This window comes from Choloepus didactylus, chromosome 9 (genome assembly GCF_015220235.1).
Source record: "Choloepus didactylus isolate mChoDid1 chromosome 9, mChoDid1.pri, whole genome shotgun sequence".
NCBI lineage: Eukaryota > Metazoa > Chordata > Mammalia > Pilosa > Megalonychidae > Choloepus > Choloepus didactylus.
Window position 1 is genome coordinate 108,926,095 of NC_051315.1, and position 19,331 is coordinate 108,945,425.

A 19,331-nucleotide genomic window follows, 5' to 3' on the forward strand; every position below is an offset into this window, starting at 1 on the left:
TACACACACCTACTTGCACACTATTTTTCACCTTTGCTTCTGAAGAAATCTTAGTTTTTAAGAATTGCAGAAATGATCCATTTCACAGATAGTTATTGAGTACCTCCTGTATTCAAGAAGAGTGACTCAGTCCTTAATGCAAATTTCTCAAAACCCTCAATTTTATGATAAGGCTCTGATTAGCTTTAAGAGGGGAAAAAATGCTCAAATTAACTGTGCTGTGTATATTTACCATCCCTGTATCCACGGTACATATGTCTAGTGTAGGTGTGAGGGGCTGAGATTGGGGAGTGAGCAAATAAAGTCTATTCAAGCAGTGTCGTAGTCTAGGACAAGAGCCTTGTGCTGGGAATCACTGGTTATCATCCCAGCTTTGTTGCTCTTGATCTAATTTTGATCAAATAATTTTAGCTTAATGAGAGTTTTATCCAGCTAAAAACAGTTTCATCTCAAGAGATATTATAAGGAACAAGGAAATCACAAATGTTAAATTACTTTGAGCTGTTTGGAGGAAAACCCATAGTCAAAACGCAAAGCAATAATGATATCATTATCAGTAAAGGCATTGAACATTTGAGTTCCACTATTCATGCTGATCTTTTGACTCCCTAGTGTTAGAAGTGATTTCTTCATTCCAAGAGAGTGATAACGGCACCATTTGACATTGCAGTCCAGAAATGCACGAAGCATTACCTTTATCTTATAAAAGCATCGCTCCCCTTAATGTTGATGTACACCCTTGAAATGAAAATGTTATCTCTTGGACAGGGACCTTACATGAGAATGAGGACATCTGACTTCTAATTCTGCTTGTACAACTGACTCATGTGATCTTGATTTCTTTTTGTCTCTTTGCAGCTATTTTAAAGTTTCTTCTCTTTTCAAGTCCCTTGAGACCCCTCTCAGCTTGCTCTCAGCAGATAGTCTCACCTGATTAAAGATTAAGGCTTCAGGCTGCAGATCAGACAATGTGAGATTGTTCCCTTGCTCTGCAGTGTGACCTTAGGTGTAGATTGCTTACCTTCTGTAAGCCTCAGTTCCTCTTGGATAAGAGGAGTATCTGTCTCATAGAGTTTTCATGAAGGTTAAGTGATGTTCATTGTTGTATCCCTAAAGCCTAGCACGAGTAAGAATACAGTGTTTGAGAGTAAATTATTTAAAAACTCCTAGTCATGTCCCTGGCACATTGTCAATGAAGATGACAACGATGATGATGGTAATGTTGATTTCAAAGAGAAAATAGAGACCAACAGGTGGGAACCTAGAAAAAGAAGAGCAAATAAACCTCGAGGGCGCAGAGGGAAGGAAATAAGATTAGATTAGAGCAGAGATAAATGAAATAGAGAATTAAAAAGAATAAATGAAACCAAAAGCTGGTTCTTTTAAAAGATCAATAAAATCAACATTTAAGTAGACTGACAAAGAGGAAAAGAGAGAGGGTTCAAAGAAATAAAATCAGAAATGAAATTGGGGGTATTACTATTGTTTCTGGCCCATTTTGCCTAAAAAATCTCTGTATTTGCATCTACCTTTACTTCTTTCCTTTCGCGGTGGAAGAGGGAACTTGATCCTGTCCAAAGTTAATTCCTTTACTTCTGCCCTGGGGTCCTGTCTCCTGTCTTTCTGGTAACCTGGTCCATTAATGTCTTTTCCTCTTCTGTATTTTTAGCTTCTTTCTTCCTCTCTGCCAGGTCCTTTCCCTCAACATACTAACATTTCAGTTCTTTCATCTAAAAAAAATGAATAATCTCTTCAGCTTCCTCTAAATTACTACCGTATTATTATCTTCTTTCCTTCCATAAACTGGGCTTATTGAAAGAATAGACTTTTCTCAGTTTCTAGTCTCTTTGGCTTCTGCCCCACTATTCCCCTGAAACTGGCCTTCCAAAGAACAGTAACTGCTCAATTCATGTCAACTTTGCAGTTTCTTTCTTGACCTTTTTGTAGCACTTGACATTGTCAGTTATTCTTTGCCTCTTGAAACTCATTTATCTTCCTTAACTTCAGCTTCTCCAGATTTTTCTTTCTAAATCTTTAGCAGTTCTCTCTCAGATTTTCTGGGGGCAGCTTTTCTTTCTCCACTTAACTTAAATGTTGGTGTTCTGTAGTACTCAGCCTCAGAAGTAGCCTACATTTATTGAATACAGGTACAATGCTGAGTGCTTACATGCACTATGTTTAGTTCCTCTTGGCCATGCCATGAAGTGGGTTCTTTTGTTGATTCCATCTTAAAGCAGAAGAGACTGAGGCTTAGAGAAGATAAGAAGCTTGCCCAAGGTCATAGTTGGTAATTGTTGGAATAAGGATTTGAAAGCAGACAGTATGACTCCAGAGCTTGTACTCTCAATCATTATGCTGTATTGCCTAATAATGCATGTCCCAAGACCTTTAAATTATTTCATATCCATGGCCCCAAAACCCACTAAATATCTGTCTGCAGCCCAGATTTCCATCCTATCTGCTGCATATCTTAAGTGAATATCATCTTCTTTCTTTTTCCATGCTCCTTTCAAACTCTCTCCTCTTTATGCTGTTTTCTCTATTTTAGTCAATGATACCTAATTTCCTGGAAGTCATCTCTTTCTTTACTTTCTTTAATTGGTTTACCAAGTTGTATTACATTGATCTCAGATCCATCCCTTTCACTTCAAGTTAGTGTGGTGGTTAATAGCATTGATTTTGGAGTCAGATAGATTTGGATCTGAACCCCAAGCATTGTTCCTTGGTAGCCGTGTGAAATTCGCAAGTTGCTGTGTGTTGAGTGGAGATAACAAATACCTGCCTTTCAGGAAGCTGTATAGGAGAGTAGTTAAGAATACACAATTAGTTATGACTCCTTACTAACTGTGCTTCAGACAAGGGACCAAGCCCTTTTAAGCCTCAGTTTGCTTACCTGTAAAAAAGACAATGGTAATAGCTAACTCATGAGATTGTTGAGAGGTTTGCCTGAGATTTTTTAAATGTGCTTAGCATGGTGACTAGTACATGGTAAACATTTGAAAATCATTAGGTCTTATTAGCATCACCCACTGCTGCTGCTTCTATACAGGCCTTCTCATTTTTTAGCCTGCATTATTGAGATAACTTCTTAACTGATTTATCTTCATTCCAATCTTATTCCTTTCTACTCTGTTCTGCAATCTGCATCCTGAGTGATTTTTCTGGGAAAAAAAAAAAAAAAACACCTCCTAAATTAAAATTCCTTAAATGCAATGATTCTTAATTGTATTTATTTTTTTGTAATGGACCTTTTTGATAATCTGATAAAAACTATGAACCCTCACCCCATAAAAATGCCCTAAGAGAACAAGTTTTGCATAAAATTTCAGGTGGTTCACAGATTCCTTCACACTATCCTTGGACCCCTGATTTAAAACCCTGGCTTTAAGGGTTTTCCATTATTCAGCATAAAATCAAACTCTTATCACACAAATGATAAAACCCAGATAAGCAGAAAGAAAATAAGTATCTCTCCATAATCCAACTACCTAGACAAAACCATTTTTCTGTGTCTATAGTTTATGTATTTTCCAGCAACAACTCTCTACTTCCCAGCCTGCAGCTCATGTTCCAATCCAGTAAAACTAATTGCTGTGTTCTGAAAGGGATATGCATCTTACCACAATATTTTGTTAATTGTTTGTATACTTACCTTTTTTATTATGCTGTACTTCTTGAAAGTGGATATTACATTTTGTATATCTAGTGTTTAGAGTCTAGCTTAATGTCTGACATAGTATTTATTCAGTAAATGTTTTGTTAAATAAGAATTATAAAATTTATACATACTTAAGAAAGAAGATGAGAAAAGAAGAAAGAGGAACAAATTTCCCAGGGTCCCACCATCCAGATGTAGCAGCTGTTAGTGTTTGTACATCTCTTGTGATCTTGCATGGAAAATTTCTGCCTTCTGGGACTTGGGTCCTCCACAGATAATTCAGGAATGATAGTTGTTCTAGTTTGCTAATGCTGCTGGGATGCAAAACACCAGAAATGGATCGGCTTTTATAAAGGGGGTTTATTTGGTTACACAGTTACAGTCTTAAGGCCATAAAGTATCCAAGGTAACACATCAGCAGTCGGATACCTTCACTGGAGGATGGCCAATGGTGTCTGGAAAACCTCTGTTATCTGGGAAGGCACATGGCTGGCATCTGCTCCAAAGTTCTGGTTTCAAAATGGCTTTCTCCCGGGACATTCCTCTCTAGGCTGCAGTTCCTCAAAAATGTCACTCTTAGTTGCACTTGGGGTATTTGTCCTCTCTTAGCTTCTCCAGAGCAAGAGTCTGCTTTCAATGGCTGTCTTCAAACTGTCTCTCATCTGCAGCTCCTGTGCTTTCTTCAAAGTGGTCCCTCTTGGTTGTAGCTCCTCTTCAAAACATCACTCACAGCTGCACTGAGTTCCCTCTGCCTGTCAGCTCATTTATATGGCTCCACTGATCAAGGCCCACCCTAAATGGGTGGGGCCACGCTTCCATGGAAATATCCAATCAGAGTCATCACCCACAGCTGGGTGGGGCGCATCTCCAAAGAAACACTCAAAGAAATCTAATCAAAACTGATAACGTCTTCCCACACAAGATTACATCAAAGATAATGGCGTTTGGGGGACACAATATATTCAAACTGGCACAATAATCATTGCCCTTTCTCACTTCACATAGACATTATGAGTTTATATATGTAAAATTTCTGATAATCTTATTAAATGATTTGGCCTTGAGAATATTAGCCATATTAAATTTTCATCACTTTCTGCTTATTCCTGGGTCTGCTTTTACCTGCCCAAATCAGGAGAATTGGTATATATGTCTCCTTATACTTCCTTCCCTAGAATCTTATCTTCGGGGTTTTAATAAATTCTTCATGTGATTCAACCTGACATTCCCACAGAGCTTAGCATAGTGCTTTGCATGTTAATGCTTCTTAATACCACTATATAGTTAATTTGTGTTTGGGGGAAGAGAATAATTGATATACTAATGGCACTTTTCATCATAAGTGTTTTCCTGAAGAGAAAGCCAAAGTTCAGAGAGGAGGATAACTTACTGAGGTTCCAGGACCAGTCAGATCTTCAGCAGTACCATATTGTTAACTGTCTCTTGAGGAGAACTGGCAGCGGTTAACGGAAATGCTGTAGTCTTTTTTTTTTTAATGAACTCTAATTCTAGTGGAATTTCATGCTCCCATAGATATGTTCATTTTTCCTCTATTTTTACCACCAAGGCTTTTTTGGTATGGTTATTTTTTATTCTACTTTCAAGGAAAAAGCTCTGGATGACTTAGCCTCTTTAAATATTTCTTGGTCCCCATCCTTTTGTCTTCCACTACCTCTTCTCTACTTCTCAAAGCAAAAAAGGCAAGTGGTGAATGGGAAAGATGTCAAGTAATGAAACCTTGTAATTCATTTTTGTAAGGCCTATATGATTACTTTAGTCCTTTTACCTAGCTATAAGAGGTGATTCATTATTGAGTAAGCCAGTTTATGCCTTATTTTTCTTTGCCGTATTTTCAGGATAATCTCTTCTTTTAAACCTCATTGTCTGAAGTTTGGGGTTTTGGGGGCGGGAAACAACTTTAGAAATACTACATTTTTATCATTGAGCTCTTTCTTGACAGCTGCTTTTACCCCAGATTGGTTATTTCTCTGGAAGAAAAATCTTCATATCTTTATGTTCAACAGTTTATGGGAGATTATGGGCAGAATCTTTGAATCTGATTTTCTTCTCCTTTGCAATTAACTTGACCTCCTCTTAGCTTGAAGGCAGTATATTAAAAGCCAGCCAGGCAGTTATTTGAGGCAGGGTGTTTCAAACACTCTTGAAGTCATCTTTCCCTTAGCACACAGATACTATTGGACTCTGTTAGTATATTGCCCAAAATAGAATTAAGTGTATAAAAGAAAAATTAAGTTTTCTTTTGAAAGTGATTTTTTTTTAATAGTTTAAGACTTCTGTAAGAGCAAGTTCCTGCATATTTAATTAAGGATGTCTGGTAAGTTTTGACAGCTATAAGTGGAAGCCAGCTCACACGTACAATGTAGAAGATGGGTTATTAGACACAAAGGTCCTCTGTGTACATGGAAAGCTAATAGCTATCAATTGTGAGACTCGCAAATAATAGCTGAAGGGTAAATGGATTTCTTACTTAAATATTAAGTTTCGATTACCTGTTTTTGGAGAGGGCTTTATGATGTGACTGCTAATCATGATTCCTGTACTGCTGTGAAACAGAGCCAGGGCTGCTGTCAGAAGCCCCGAGGCAGGGAAAGGGAGGCAGGCTGTTTGCAAAGAAGGAATAAGTGTGGTTGTTTATTTTTGATGCTTGGAAAATAAGTTTATACTTTTAACACAGCAATTTTTTTTTTTTTTTTTAGCCACTGCTGTTTCTTTATATTATTTGTTTTTTTTTTTTTCTAAAAACAGTTTTATTCACAAACCATACAATCAATCCAAAGTGTGCAATCATTGGTTGTCCGTATAATCACACAGTTGTGCATTCATCATCACAGTCAATTTGAGAACATTCTTACTGCTCCAAAAAGAAAAATCCCATAGCCCTCATACCTCCACCCCACATAACACCAACAATTTTAGTTTTTGCATCGTTTGGTTTTGTTTTTCATATATATTTTTAATGCAATTTTGTTGAGATATATTCACATACCATGCAATCATCCACAGCATACAATCAGTTCACAGTATCATCATATAGTTTTGCATTCATCACCACAATCAATTTTTTGAACATTTTCATTACTCCATGAAATAAAAATGAAAATAAGAATAAAAATGAAAGTACAAAAGAACACCCAGAACATCTCATACTTCTATTCCCCCCTATTATTCATTTACTTTTTGTCTGTCTTTTTTCTACTCATCTGTCCATACACTGGATAAAGGGAATGTGAGCTGCAAGGTTTTCACAATCACACCATATAAGCTAGGTAGTTATATAATCAACTTCAAGAATTAAGGATACTGGATTGCAGTTCAACAGTTTCAGGTATTTCCTCCTAGTTTATTCTAATACACTAATAACTAAAAAGGGGTATTTATAAAATGCATAAGAATAACCTCCTGAATGACCCCTTAACTCCATTTGAAATCTCTTAAGCCACTGAAAGTTTATTTTGTTTCATTACTCTTCCTCCTTTTTGTCAAGAAGGCTTTCTCAGTCCCACAATGACGGGTCCAGGCTCATCCCCGGGAGTCATGTCCCATGTTGCCAGGGAGTTTTAGATCCCTGGGAGTCAGGTACCAGGTAGAGGGAAGGCTGTGAGTTTACCTGCAGACTTGGCTGAGAGAGGGAGGCCACTTTTGAGCTATGAAAGAGGTTCTCTGGGGTTACTCATAGGCACAGTTTTGAGTAGGCTTAGCCTCTTCTTTTCACTAACAAGCTTCATAAGGGCAAGGCTGCCAAGATTGAGGGCTTGGCCTATTACAATGGTAGTCCCCAATGCTTGTGAGAATATCAGGAATTCTCCAGGTGGGCAAGTTTAATATTTCCAAATTTTCCCCAGTCCCTCAAGGGGCCTTTGCAAATACATTTTTATTCTCTGCCCAAATTACTCTGGGATGTATCAGGTCTTCATGCTAGCCTGTACAAACCAACCAGATCTCACCCCCGATTCAAGGTTTCCTGTAATTATGGTGTTTGGATAAACTGACCATACAAGTTAACTTATATAGCGTGCAACAGAAAATATAGATTTTCTACCAAATAAACATCTTTTCCTTTGGTGTCACATAGAAGTTGAAGTTTTACAACACAGTCAGTATCATACTTTTCCCTTTAGTCTGATTTACCTTAGTCCTAACCAAGTCCGTTTTGTTCATATCTCTAATTAAAGTCTGATCTCTTTTTCAGCTTCTTTAACATTTGCTGTATGGGGCAGTGCTGACATTCATAGCTGCTAAACTCTGGCTCTGAGTCTCAGGTGTCACATAGATACCCAGAGTTCCAGGAACTGAGCAGGTTATACACAAACAGCTCAGCATCTCAGAATTTAGAAATAACCATTACCACTCATGAATAGACATGACTGCTGTTAAGAGCTTACAATCTAGGAACCTTTACCAAAAGCCTTCCCCTGATAACCTATGCTCTCAGATTCAATTCTCAGAGTTTGCACATTATAGTTAATCCATATTAGTGTGACATTATAATGTTTATCTTTTTGATTCTGGCTTATTTCACTTGACATACTGTCCTCAAAGTCCATTCACCTTGTTTCATACCTCACAACGTCATTTCTTCTTGCCACTGCTCAGTATCCATTGAATGTATACACCAAAGTTTACCATTCCGTTTATCGGTTGATGTACCCTTTGGTCACCTCCGTCTGTTGCGAATTATGAATACTGCCCCCATAAACACAAGTGTGCAGTATCCATTCATGTCCCTGCTCCCAGTTCTTCCAAGTATATACCCAGTAACAGGGTTGCAGGACCATATGGCAACCTCATAGTTAGCTTCCTATGGAACCACCACACTGCTCTCCAGATGGGCTGCACCATTCTACTTCCCTACCAACAGGGAATAGGTGTATCTCTCTTTCCACATTTTCTCCAGCACTTGTATCCCTCTGTTTATTTTTTAAACAGTTTTATTCACACACCATACAATCCATTCTAAGTAAAGAATCAGTGATTCCTGGTATAGTCCCATATTTATGCATTCACCTCCACAACATATATGAGGACATTTCCATTTCCTCTGCAAAGAAAGAGGAAAAGGAGGGGAAAAAAATGAAGAATAAAAATATAAAAGAGAAGAAAAATAAAAATAAAGTCAAATGCAGTGTAAAGGTCAGACAACAGCACCACCACCAAGAATCCCATATAGCTCCCTCGTATAGACATTTAGCTTTGGTATATTGCCTTTGTTACAATTAATGGAAGCATCTTACAATGTTACAGTTAACTGTAGACTCTAGTTTGCATTGGTTGTATTTTTTTCCCTTGTGCCATTGAATTTTCAACACTTTGTGATGTTGACATTCATTTGTTCTCCCCCTTTTAAAAACATTCTTATATTTGTACATTTAATCACCATTATTTGACTACTCTAGGTTTCGTAAGTTATACAATCCCAGTCTTTATCTTTTCTCTTTCCTTCTGGTGTCATACTTGCCCCTAGCCTTCCTCTTTGAACCATACTCACACTCATCTTTGTTCAGAGTACTTACAATATTGTGCCACCATCACACAGTCTTATGCTATCCATTTCTGGATCTATAAAATCAATCCTGTTTATCCGTATGTACTCCTTCAGCATCAAATGCCCAATTTCTAACCTCTTTCAACTGTGTTCTCAACTTTAACTCTCAAATTTCGCTCATCAATGTTAGTTCATATTAGTGAGTCCAAAGAGTACATATTAGTGAGTCTTTTTGTTTTTGGCTAATTTCACTCAATGTAATGTCTACTGTCTACCATTTTGACTTTTGGAATTTATATGTCATATTTTATCTTATTTCATTTTAGTTTATTTTCCCTCTCTCTTTTTACTCTCACTGATAGTCTTCATTTCTACTCTCTTCTCCAGACCTCTCTCTCCTGTCTTTTTCTATCTGTCTGTAGTGCTCCCTTTACTATTTCTTGTAGAGCAGGTCTCTTGTTCACAAATCCTCTCAGTGTCTGTTTGTCTGAAAATATTTTAAACTCTCCCTCATTTTTGAAGGACAGTTTTGCCGGTACGTAATTCTTGGTTGGCAGTTTTTCTCTTTCAGTATCTTAAATACATGCCATTGTCGTCTTGCCTCCATGGTTTCTACTGAGAAATCAGCACATAGTCTTCTTGAGCTTCCTTTGTATGTGATGGATCGCTTTTCTCTTGAACCAGATTTGGTACCCGGTTTTATGTGCCCCTTTTCTTGGCACACAGCCCTTTTTCAGTATTCTGAGTTCAGCCAACTCTGAAGCCTCTGTTTTTGTTTATGTTTTCTTTTTTCTGTTAGCCCCGCCTCTTCTCTGCAGCGAGAAACCTTGGGTTCCTTTCCTGCTTGCTTTGGGTTTTATCTGTGCTCATATCTTGTATTCGGTAGTCCAGATTCATTAACTAAAACTGCAGTTGGATCTTGATTGAGCTACCTTCCATTCCTCCTAGTAGACTGCTGCTTTTTCCCACAGGGAAATGTTTCAGCTCAGCCTGCCAAGCTGGTGGGGGAGGGGTGCCAGCCCCACAGTTTGGGGAGCTTTGCTTACAGTTCTTATGCTCCGATCTCAGCTGTTCCACCCATTCCAGACTGGTGTATGATATGTGTCCAGTCACGAATGTCTCCTAACAGTTGTTCCATACTTTTTACTAGTTATTCCTGGCTATATGCTAGTTGTTCCACAGGGCTAACTAAATTCCATACCACCCTATGCCACTGTCTTGCCCCACCTCCTGGTTTTGTTTTAAGGTAGAAAAATAAAACAAAAAACAAATCCATTCTTTTCCAGACATGAAGACGAACCTACCTCTAAAAAATACAAGACCGAGGAAGGGGAAGTCCGCTTCAGTATCTCCAGCCTGGCCGAGGGCAGTGTCACCAGCGTAAGCAGACCTTTCTCAGTGTGCTTTCCCCTTTTCAGGAGGGCTGGGGCTTGGTGGAGATTACATCAATTTTTGTTAGTCCTTTAACATATCACTTTTTCTGGTCCTCTCAGTACGTGAACTCTACAGGCCCATGCCACACTTCCTTTCTTCTTTTAAATAATTATTGCTATTGAATTATCTAAAGAACTTTCAACATATTATATAGTATATAGAGCTCTATGTAATATATAGAGCATAGAATATCTCAGTGGGAGCAATTTATGTAGAGATTTTTTGTTGTCTTCATGTTGCAGCTTTCTGTTTTGTCAAAATAATAGGATGAATCTTAGTCTCCAAGAATGTAAAATTTAAAACAGTTTAACTCATTTTTTTTCTAATATACAACTTCAGAACAGTATTCATAAGTTTAAGAGTTCCCCAAATGACTATACTTTGATACTTGAAATCAGCTTTATTTAATGAGAACGTTTTTGGAGCTTAAACATATATTGCCTTATTTTAAGTCACATTATTTTTAATCAGTGAATCTTAAAAATGGTCCCTTATTAGTAAACTACCCTAGGGGCGATAGCACTTGTTTCTACCTCAAAAAGAAACACTCCTAGAGAAATTGAACATCTGAAAAATGATTTGGATTCTATTTCAATGTTTCTCTTATGGTAAAGGAAAAATCATAACTTTTTTATTCTGAGAGCTTTTATGCTTGCTGTATCAGGGCAAATGGGAAATTTCAGTATACTTTGTACTAAAGTTCACTAGCCATAGTAGGAACTCTGTTGCTTTCTCCTGTGAGCTGCATGGTGCTTAGGCCTTGTTAAGGTTGAAACTAGAATATTAAAGACACTTATGATCAGAAAGTGCAATAGAGTGTGGCAGAGAATTTCATCTTTAAAACTTTATCATCTAGCACTGCAGTAAATCTTTCCACATCTGTTTTTACTTTCTGGGTACATGTTCAGCTTGGGCGTATTTGTATATTCTACCAAAACTTCAACACTAAAGGGTCAGCAGCAGTCCCCCAAAGGGCAATTCAGGAATCAAGCATCAGGCTTTTAATTTTCATGTCACCTTAGTGGAACAAATATATTCTTTCTGAACTGACTCCCACACTGCATAGTCCTCCCCTTCCTAATTGGTTCAGTGTCAGGATGGCAGGCATCTGTGCCACATGGCTGACTCATGTATTGGGTTCTGATACTTCTTACCCCACTGTAAAGAAGTCAGCTTGCATCGAGAGAGAGGTGAAAGTACAGACAGCAGCTTTTTGTCCCCAGCAATCTGCTAGCTTTTTAACAGAGCCCTGGAAATGAAAATGAATAGAAAAGGCCTTTTCTTTGTCTGTTTTTATTTTGTAAGAGCACACTTACCACATTAAGCCATCTTACACTGCCTGGGGTTCTGCCAAAAAGAGAAGTAATCTGCAGGTTTATTGTCTGTGGGTGTATTCCAGGTTGGAAGTGTGAATCCTGCTGAAAACTTCCGTGTTCTAGTGAGGCAGAAGAATGCCAGCTTTGAGGAAGGTGAGTGATATGCCATTTGCTTTGCATCTATACTTCCTTGAATCCTAATTGAATAACCTGGGAGAAACATTATGTTTTCCTAAGATTCAAACAAATTCTCAGGAATTTACTCTCTCATGGTCTCCTCAAACTCGGGCTCTCTGTGTTCTCAGGTGCTCTATCTGCTTTGCACGGAGTCATTCTTAACAGGGAGACCCACAAATCAGTTCTGTCTTCATTTGGACAGACTTGTGCTGAGTTTACCCTCAGGTGCTCATAATGTTGCTCAGTGAGTTCACTAATAAGGGACAACTACAAAGATCTACTAGTAAAGAAAATACTATAAAAGCATTACCACAAAAGGCTGCCATTAGTAATCTAGATTTTTAATCAGTTAAACTAATTAAATAGTTAGACTTTTGAGGAGTAGACTGTACCTTTACTTTGTGGTTTTGAGTTCCACTATGTTACTAGTGTTGGGATAGCACGTGTACCTCTGTACCTCCTTCCAGGACTTGGCAAGTCAGAGCCCTTCAGCAGCTTCACAAAACCAAACTTTCCACAGAGCTGTGGGAAAATGGGATTGCCTACGTGTTAGCAACTTGTTCTGTTTTGTGTCCTAACTCAGCTTTCCTTTTATCCCTCCCTTTCTTCCTTCAAGCTACAGAAATTTTGTCTCCTTTTCTCTTTTTACATCTCTTTACAGAAAGGCCCTCTGTGACCCAAGACTCACTTCCCTTGCAAGCCCAAAGATTACTGCTCTAAATTTTAAGCTGCTTTACACTTCCCTGGTAATGATCTTTATCCCTGATAGAGATCTCTGTGTAGGGATGTGGGGAGGCAGGGCAGCTATGCTTTTCTCCACTAGATCTATTTTGATTCTGTTGCCAAAAGCATGATCAATAATAGGTAGTTGGTAAGATGATTTTATCCTTAGGTAGAACTTGGCCTTTCCACCTTTTATTGTATGCTGAAGTATGGGCCTTACTACTTTCTGTCTGCCCTAATGATAGCACAGCCATACTGAGTGTCATGATCCTGTCCCCTTGACATCAGCAGTCTATAATAGGCAGCTACAGATTTTCTCATTTTCTGGTTTTAAGTGTGAGGAGTGTTTCTTGTTCTAAGCTTATTCTGAGCTTATTGGCAGAGAGGAGATAACTAACACTCTGAAATCCAGGAAACAATTGTGTTGTTTCCGGTTGTTGATGCTTTTGTGGGTTGTCTTTGATTTTCTCTCAGGTGCCCATCTTTTTCCAGTCCCTTTCCTCCTCCCTCCCTACCCCACCATTCTTTTACTACAGTTTTACAATAGAAAAATTCTTGACCACAACTGTATATATAATAATCATCCATCAATCATGAATGTTTCCCTACACACAACACAGTATTCCTAATGTATCATCACAGTCATCTGCAATTTTTGAAGATAATGTGAAGAGCCTGTCCACAGAATTCTCAGAGACTCCTAAGACTGAGTTTATCTACTTCGCTGAATATCCTCCACCACCCAGATGTTCAGCAGAGGTGTAAGAAGGGACATCTTCTTAACCTTTCCCTACAGTTACTTAGGAAGAGAGCTCAAATGGTTAAAAGATAGCAAAATGGAGAAGGAAGAACCACATTATTTTAATCCTCCAAATATTCCCTGCATGATTGAGATATGTCTGAATTTATAGCTTCCCACTGGGTATGTGAATTATGTAAAATAGCTTGAATGTTACCTGGTGCATCAAAAACAGTTCTCTGAGGACCTTAAGCCAGAAAAGATGGGTATGTGGAGACAGATGAAAGAATGGAATGTAACTTTTTATAATATGAGAGGATTCTCTCTTCCATCTGCCCTCTTTTTTTGCCACTCAGATAATAGGCTCTGTATCAGACTGCTGAGTACTGAGAGGGTGGTGGAGCTCTATTCCACCAAATTGAATTCACATGAATATGACTGCTTTCGGAAGAAGAAAAGAAAAAAACACCTGTCAAGAGAAGACATCCTGAGTAGAAATTCTATGGACCTCCAAATAGCTGGTATTTAGCACTGGATTTGTGTGCAAGTGAACAGTAATGTGCACAAATCCATTTGATTAGAAGGTAATCAATTCATTCTGTGGCTGCAGAAGCATTTAATGGCATTTAATTCCTATCTCTTTCCTCTCATTTGTTTGTATCACATCCCATCTTCAAGTGTCTTTGCCTTTGTTCCCCAACCTATCTGATTCTCATTCATCAAACATCCTTTCAATTTTCAAAAGGTATTTCTTAAAATTTACTCCTCTGTAAGGCCTTCTAGCACTAGTCGGAATGTGGGGCATTTAGTTATTAGTTTTAAAAAGGTATCATTCATCAAAGCCACATAGTTTGTCTTAAACTTATTTTTGTATGGCATATAGCGCTACTCATTTGCACAGTGGTTTACTTAAGTAGATTGTGATTTTCTGCCATAAATAGAGCCCTGATGTGTATACATACCTGAACTCTCAAGAGGTGTGATCCAGGAGAAATTTTCTATATGTGTGCATCCTTTTCTTTTTTATAATTGGTCCTAATTTATATAATCCTGGATATGACTTTTGTAACCTAGCATAGCTCTTTCCAGATACACAAAATTAAGATAAAAATTTGGCATTTATCTGTTTTTTTACACAGAGGTGGTAAATTTACAAAATTAAGGTATGTCAAATACCAGAAGGATACAAAATACAGTGAATAAAATTTTAAACATCTTTAGTCTTATAAAAGTTTTTTTTAAACAATTTTACATACTTTCTTAGTCCTTCCCCAGAATAGCAGTGATGCACCTAGCGGTGAGAGAAAAAATACATAATCATGGATTCTAGAGGGTTTATATTTTTATTAAATATCTAATTAGTTTTCACCTGATTCCTTTTGGCATGTTTGGTTTTAAATAGACTCCATAACTTGATGATACAGACTTATTGTGTGCCACATTTATCAATGACAAATCAGTCTATTTGGAATTGTAAAGGATACCTGCTAAAAGGGCACGTTAGTATTTGACATGGCAATTAGGTATCAAAATGCTTTAGGGTCTTGCTCATCATCTTCTTTGTGATGGACTGAAACCCAGAGTTGTCAAGGTATCTTTCCACAGATTGTTGTATATTTGTGGAAGGTACTGCATCAGATTCCAGAGAGCCAATTCTTGGCTTCTTGTGGCTTGTACTTCTTAATTGGTTACGTAAGTTTCATTAGATGGCACAGTACCACCCTGAGTTTACATTTTAATATAATAAAACTCATCAGCCAAATAATTAAAATGAAATAATTGAAATGAGTACAAAAAGAAACAGTAAAAAGACTTGACTTCCATCATACACACATAACCACTTTAAAAGTATTTTCTGTTTCCAGCAACTTGCCCTAAAAGGTTTCTTAGTCAGCTTCTGAAAACCTTTCAAGTTCCTGTCAATCTGTGTATCAGAATATCTCTAATTACAGGGTATGGCTCTTGTAAAATGTATTCTAGCTGTCCATTAAGAAAGAGAGACAACTGGTAGCATAAAAATAAAAGCATGTTTGCTATAGTTATGTTCTAAGTGAGCACTTATGTTTCTTCCTTAGAGCATTAAAAGGAATAAAATAAGAACATTGTCATATTAATACAGTGTTCTTATTTTATCCCTGTGCTTTGTATTCTCATGCTATTTGCTAAAGTATTTGCTAAAGTTGCTTGCCTTAAACCTGCTGAGTATTTTTCTCTTTTTATGTTAAAATTGGAAAGGATGTTTGTTTTCTTTTTCTTCTGGCTGAAAACGTAGAATTCACATGAATGCTTTCCCAGCATCAGAACAATTAGAAGAGAGCAGTGTCCATTCAGTCTTGCATTTAACATAACTGATTGATTGACTTGCATTGATGACCTGTGCCATCAGTGCAACAAGAAAAGTGCTCACAATTGGCTCTGATGGAAACATGGAATATTGCCTTCAAATATTCATGGGTACTTAGGAGAAAGAGTATGTTATCCAACTTGCTGTTAGCGTTCACTTTTGCAGTAAGTGCTAATGAGTGTGATTTATGAGCCAGAGAAGGGTTAAAATACTTACTCATGGCAATTTGATTCTTTTTTCCTACCTCCTGTAAATTCTGTGCTTCTACCTTGCATGGTGGTAGATCATTGTCATGCAGGCATCCCACTTGGTTCTCCTTGAATTGGGCTGTCTTCAAGATTGCTTCTTAAGCCCAGCTGTTTGAAAAAGGAAACTGATTTCAGATTTGCTGATGTGCAGACTGCTTTAATCAATGACATAAAGTGACTGCTTGTGGCAAAAAAAAAACAAAAAAAACAAAACAGAAGCTCTTAACCATTTGAGATGTTTAGGGAAGGATGTTAGGCTATTGTTAAAATAGTCATTAATCAGCTGAAATATGTAAGAGGAGCCTAGGAACAGCTTGGAGTCCCAGTTAAATGCAATAAGAATGTTTTGGTTCTCTCCTTTCAAATTGGAAGCTCCTGGCAAAAAATATGCTGACACAGAAAGAAGTGACAAGTGGAACTTAGTACAGTTAGTCCTGTCTGTTAGATCCATCCACGTCTACATAAAACTTTTTAGAAATGGCAGCTTGTTTCTTTGACCAGAAAAAGGAAAGAAGTTTTATGCAGATATAGAACACATTTTCAGAAGAGATTGAAAATATTATCAATATATATATCTTCAGAAATAGGAGAAAAATTACCTCTTTTTTTAGATTCCTTATAGATCATTGGAGAAATCTTTAATTAACCATGATTAAAGGCCCATTTTAGTCTCCTTTGACAGATGAAACTGCTAAAATTCTGTACTTTATCTGTATGTCTTCAGTGGCATTGAGGTTTGTATTAGTTTCATACCTGCTGAAACAAATACTGTACAGTAGCTTGGCTTAAAGGCAGGAATTTACTGGCTTGCAGTTTCAGAGGATAGAAGGTTTGTTTCCTCCTAGGGTCAGTATTTTTTGACTGACCAGCAATCTCTGAGGTTCTTTGGCTTTTCCATCACGTGGCAAGACACATGGCAGCATCTTCTCCTTTTCTCTTCCAGGTTGTAAGACACATGGCGGCATCTTCTATTTTCTCTTCCTGGTTGCATTAACTTCCAGCTTCTTTCTGTGGCATTTTTTTCTGTGGCCTTCACTATAAGGTCTCCCTTAATAGGATTAAAACTCGTCCTGATTCAGTTGGGCCAACAGGTTGGGTAACCTCATCAGAAGTTCCTATTTACAATAGATTCACACCAAAAGAATGGATTAAGATTAAGATTTTTCTGGGGTACGTAACTCTAAGCCACTGTAATCTGCCCTCTGGACCCCAAAAAGACATGTTCTCCCACATGCAAACTCCATGCATCCATCACAACATCCCAAAAGCCATTTCAGTAACAATACTAAGTACAAAGTCTCATCAAAATCAATTATGGGCATGGTGTGTTCTGGGACAGAATTCCTCTGTCTGATGGACTTGTGAAACCTAGAAAACAGATTATCTGCTTCTGATATACAAAGGTGGGATAGGCATAGGAAAATCATTCCAATTCCAGGAAGGAGAAATCAGAAGAAAAACAGGGGTCATGGGTCCCTAACAAGCCCGAAACCCAGCAGGGCAAACCCCTTCCAAGCGTTTGCGCAGCGGCCAGGTTCTCACCAAATGCCGAGTACAGGCACCAGCATCTCCAAGCATTGGGGTCGAGGCCCTCTCCCTAAACAATGGGGCACAAGGCCTGCCCCTTCCAAGTGCAGTGGCAGATCTGCCCTTTCCACACATGTGGGTCAATTTGCCCTCTTGACCCAAGGTCTTTTCGGTCCAGACCTTTGTTTCAGTGATTCTGCCCTTGAAATCATTCTTCCTTCAATTTGTTCCTTCTCTGTCTTCTCTTTTCTTTCAGTACAGAAAGGCAATGGTTCTGCTCATGCAAATTTTGAAAAAAATTGTTGGTTTTGCATGCAATTCAAGCAGGTGCAAACCATCAGACAATAGAACTTTTCACAGATCTTCCTGGATAACTGCATTTCCAATCCTGACTTCCACTGAAATGGATGACTGGATCCATGTTCAGCCATACCCTCTTTAGCAGAGAGTTGTTTGTCTAAACCCTCACATGGAGCCCTCTACTCTGGGGTCTCACTTCCTGGAAGCCCAGAAAGGTTCCTGATAGAACTGCTTCATGCCCTAGTCTCAGAACATGCTGTCTGCGTAAGTTGAGAATTTTCAAATTGTTAATTGCTGGTTTCTGTGTATTTAACAGTTCAATCCTCAGTTTATCTCTTTTTTTCCCCTCATTTCACTGTAAGCTGCAAGGAGAAACCAGCCTGACCTTCCATATTTAGCTTGGAAATTGCCTCAGCTAAATATCAAGTTCATCACTTTCAGGTTCTGCTTTCCAACTAACAGCAGAACACAATTTCGCCGAGTTCTCTACCACTTTATAACAAGGATCGCCTTTCCTCCAGTTTTCAAGAACTCATTCACCATTTCCTTCTAAGGGTTTTTCAGAAGTACCTTTAACATCCACGTTTCTACAGTCTCTTCAAAGCAGTCTAGGCTTTTGCTATCAAGCACCTCACAGTTCTTTCACCTTCTACCCAGTACCCAATTCCAAACAGTTTTAGGTATTTGTAATAGCAGCACCCGCCCTCCTGGTACCAAAAACTATTTTAGTTGCTCAGCTGTTAATACGAATAACCATACAATGGGTTGGCTTAACAGCAGGAATTTAATAACTCAGTTTCAGAGGCTAGAGGTTTCCCTCCTCCCAAAGTGGGCAATCTTCTGGGTGGCCAGCATTCTTTGGGTTCCTAGGCTTTTCTGTCACATGGCAATGCAAATGGCAGTATCTTCTCCTTTCTTTTCTGGGTTCTACTGACTTCAAATTTCTTGCTGCTCCCCATGGCATTCTCTCTTTGTGTCCTTCTCTATAAGGCTTCCAGTAATAGGATTAAGACCCATCCTGATTCAGTTGGGCTACACCTCATCAAAGGTCCTATTACAATGGGTTCACAGCCACAGGAATGGATTCAAGTTTAAGAACATGTTTTTCTAGGGTGCATAACTCTAAACCACCACAGGTTCTACCTTGACACTCAGGATATTCACTGTATTTCAATAAACATTGAAATCAGGAGCATTCCTCATGAAAATATCTTCTTATAATTTCCTTACCTTTGGAATCTAGTAGTTTTCTTGGGGCAGGGCAGGACTGCTGTCTGAACTTCAGCAGTTTTCTATAGTAGAAACATCTAGTGTCTTCCATCTGGTAAATCTTCACAGATCTGTTAGATAATTACACTTATT

General features: G+C 38.2%; 1 protein-coding gene across 3 annotated transcripts in view; it reads left to right on the forward strand.

Moving 5' to 3' along the window:
- XRCC5 (X-ray repair cross complementing 5) overlaps positions 1-19,331 on the forward strand; it is a 103,999-nt gene that overhangs the window by 47,476 nt on the left and 37,192 nt on the right. For all 3 annotated transcript variants that reach the window (XM_037849507.1, XM_037849508.1, XM_037849506.1), the window contains exons 15-16: positions 10,448-10,541; positions 11,995-12,064. In XM_037849507.1, coding sequence (XP_037705435.1) covers positions 10,448-10,541; positions 11,995-12,064 — 164 coding nt within the window. The remainder of the gene's footprint in view (positions 1-10,447; positions 10,542-11,994; positions 12,065-19,331) is intronic.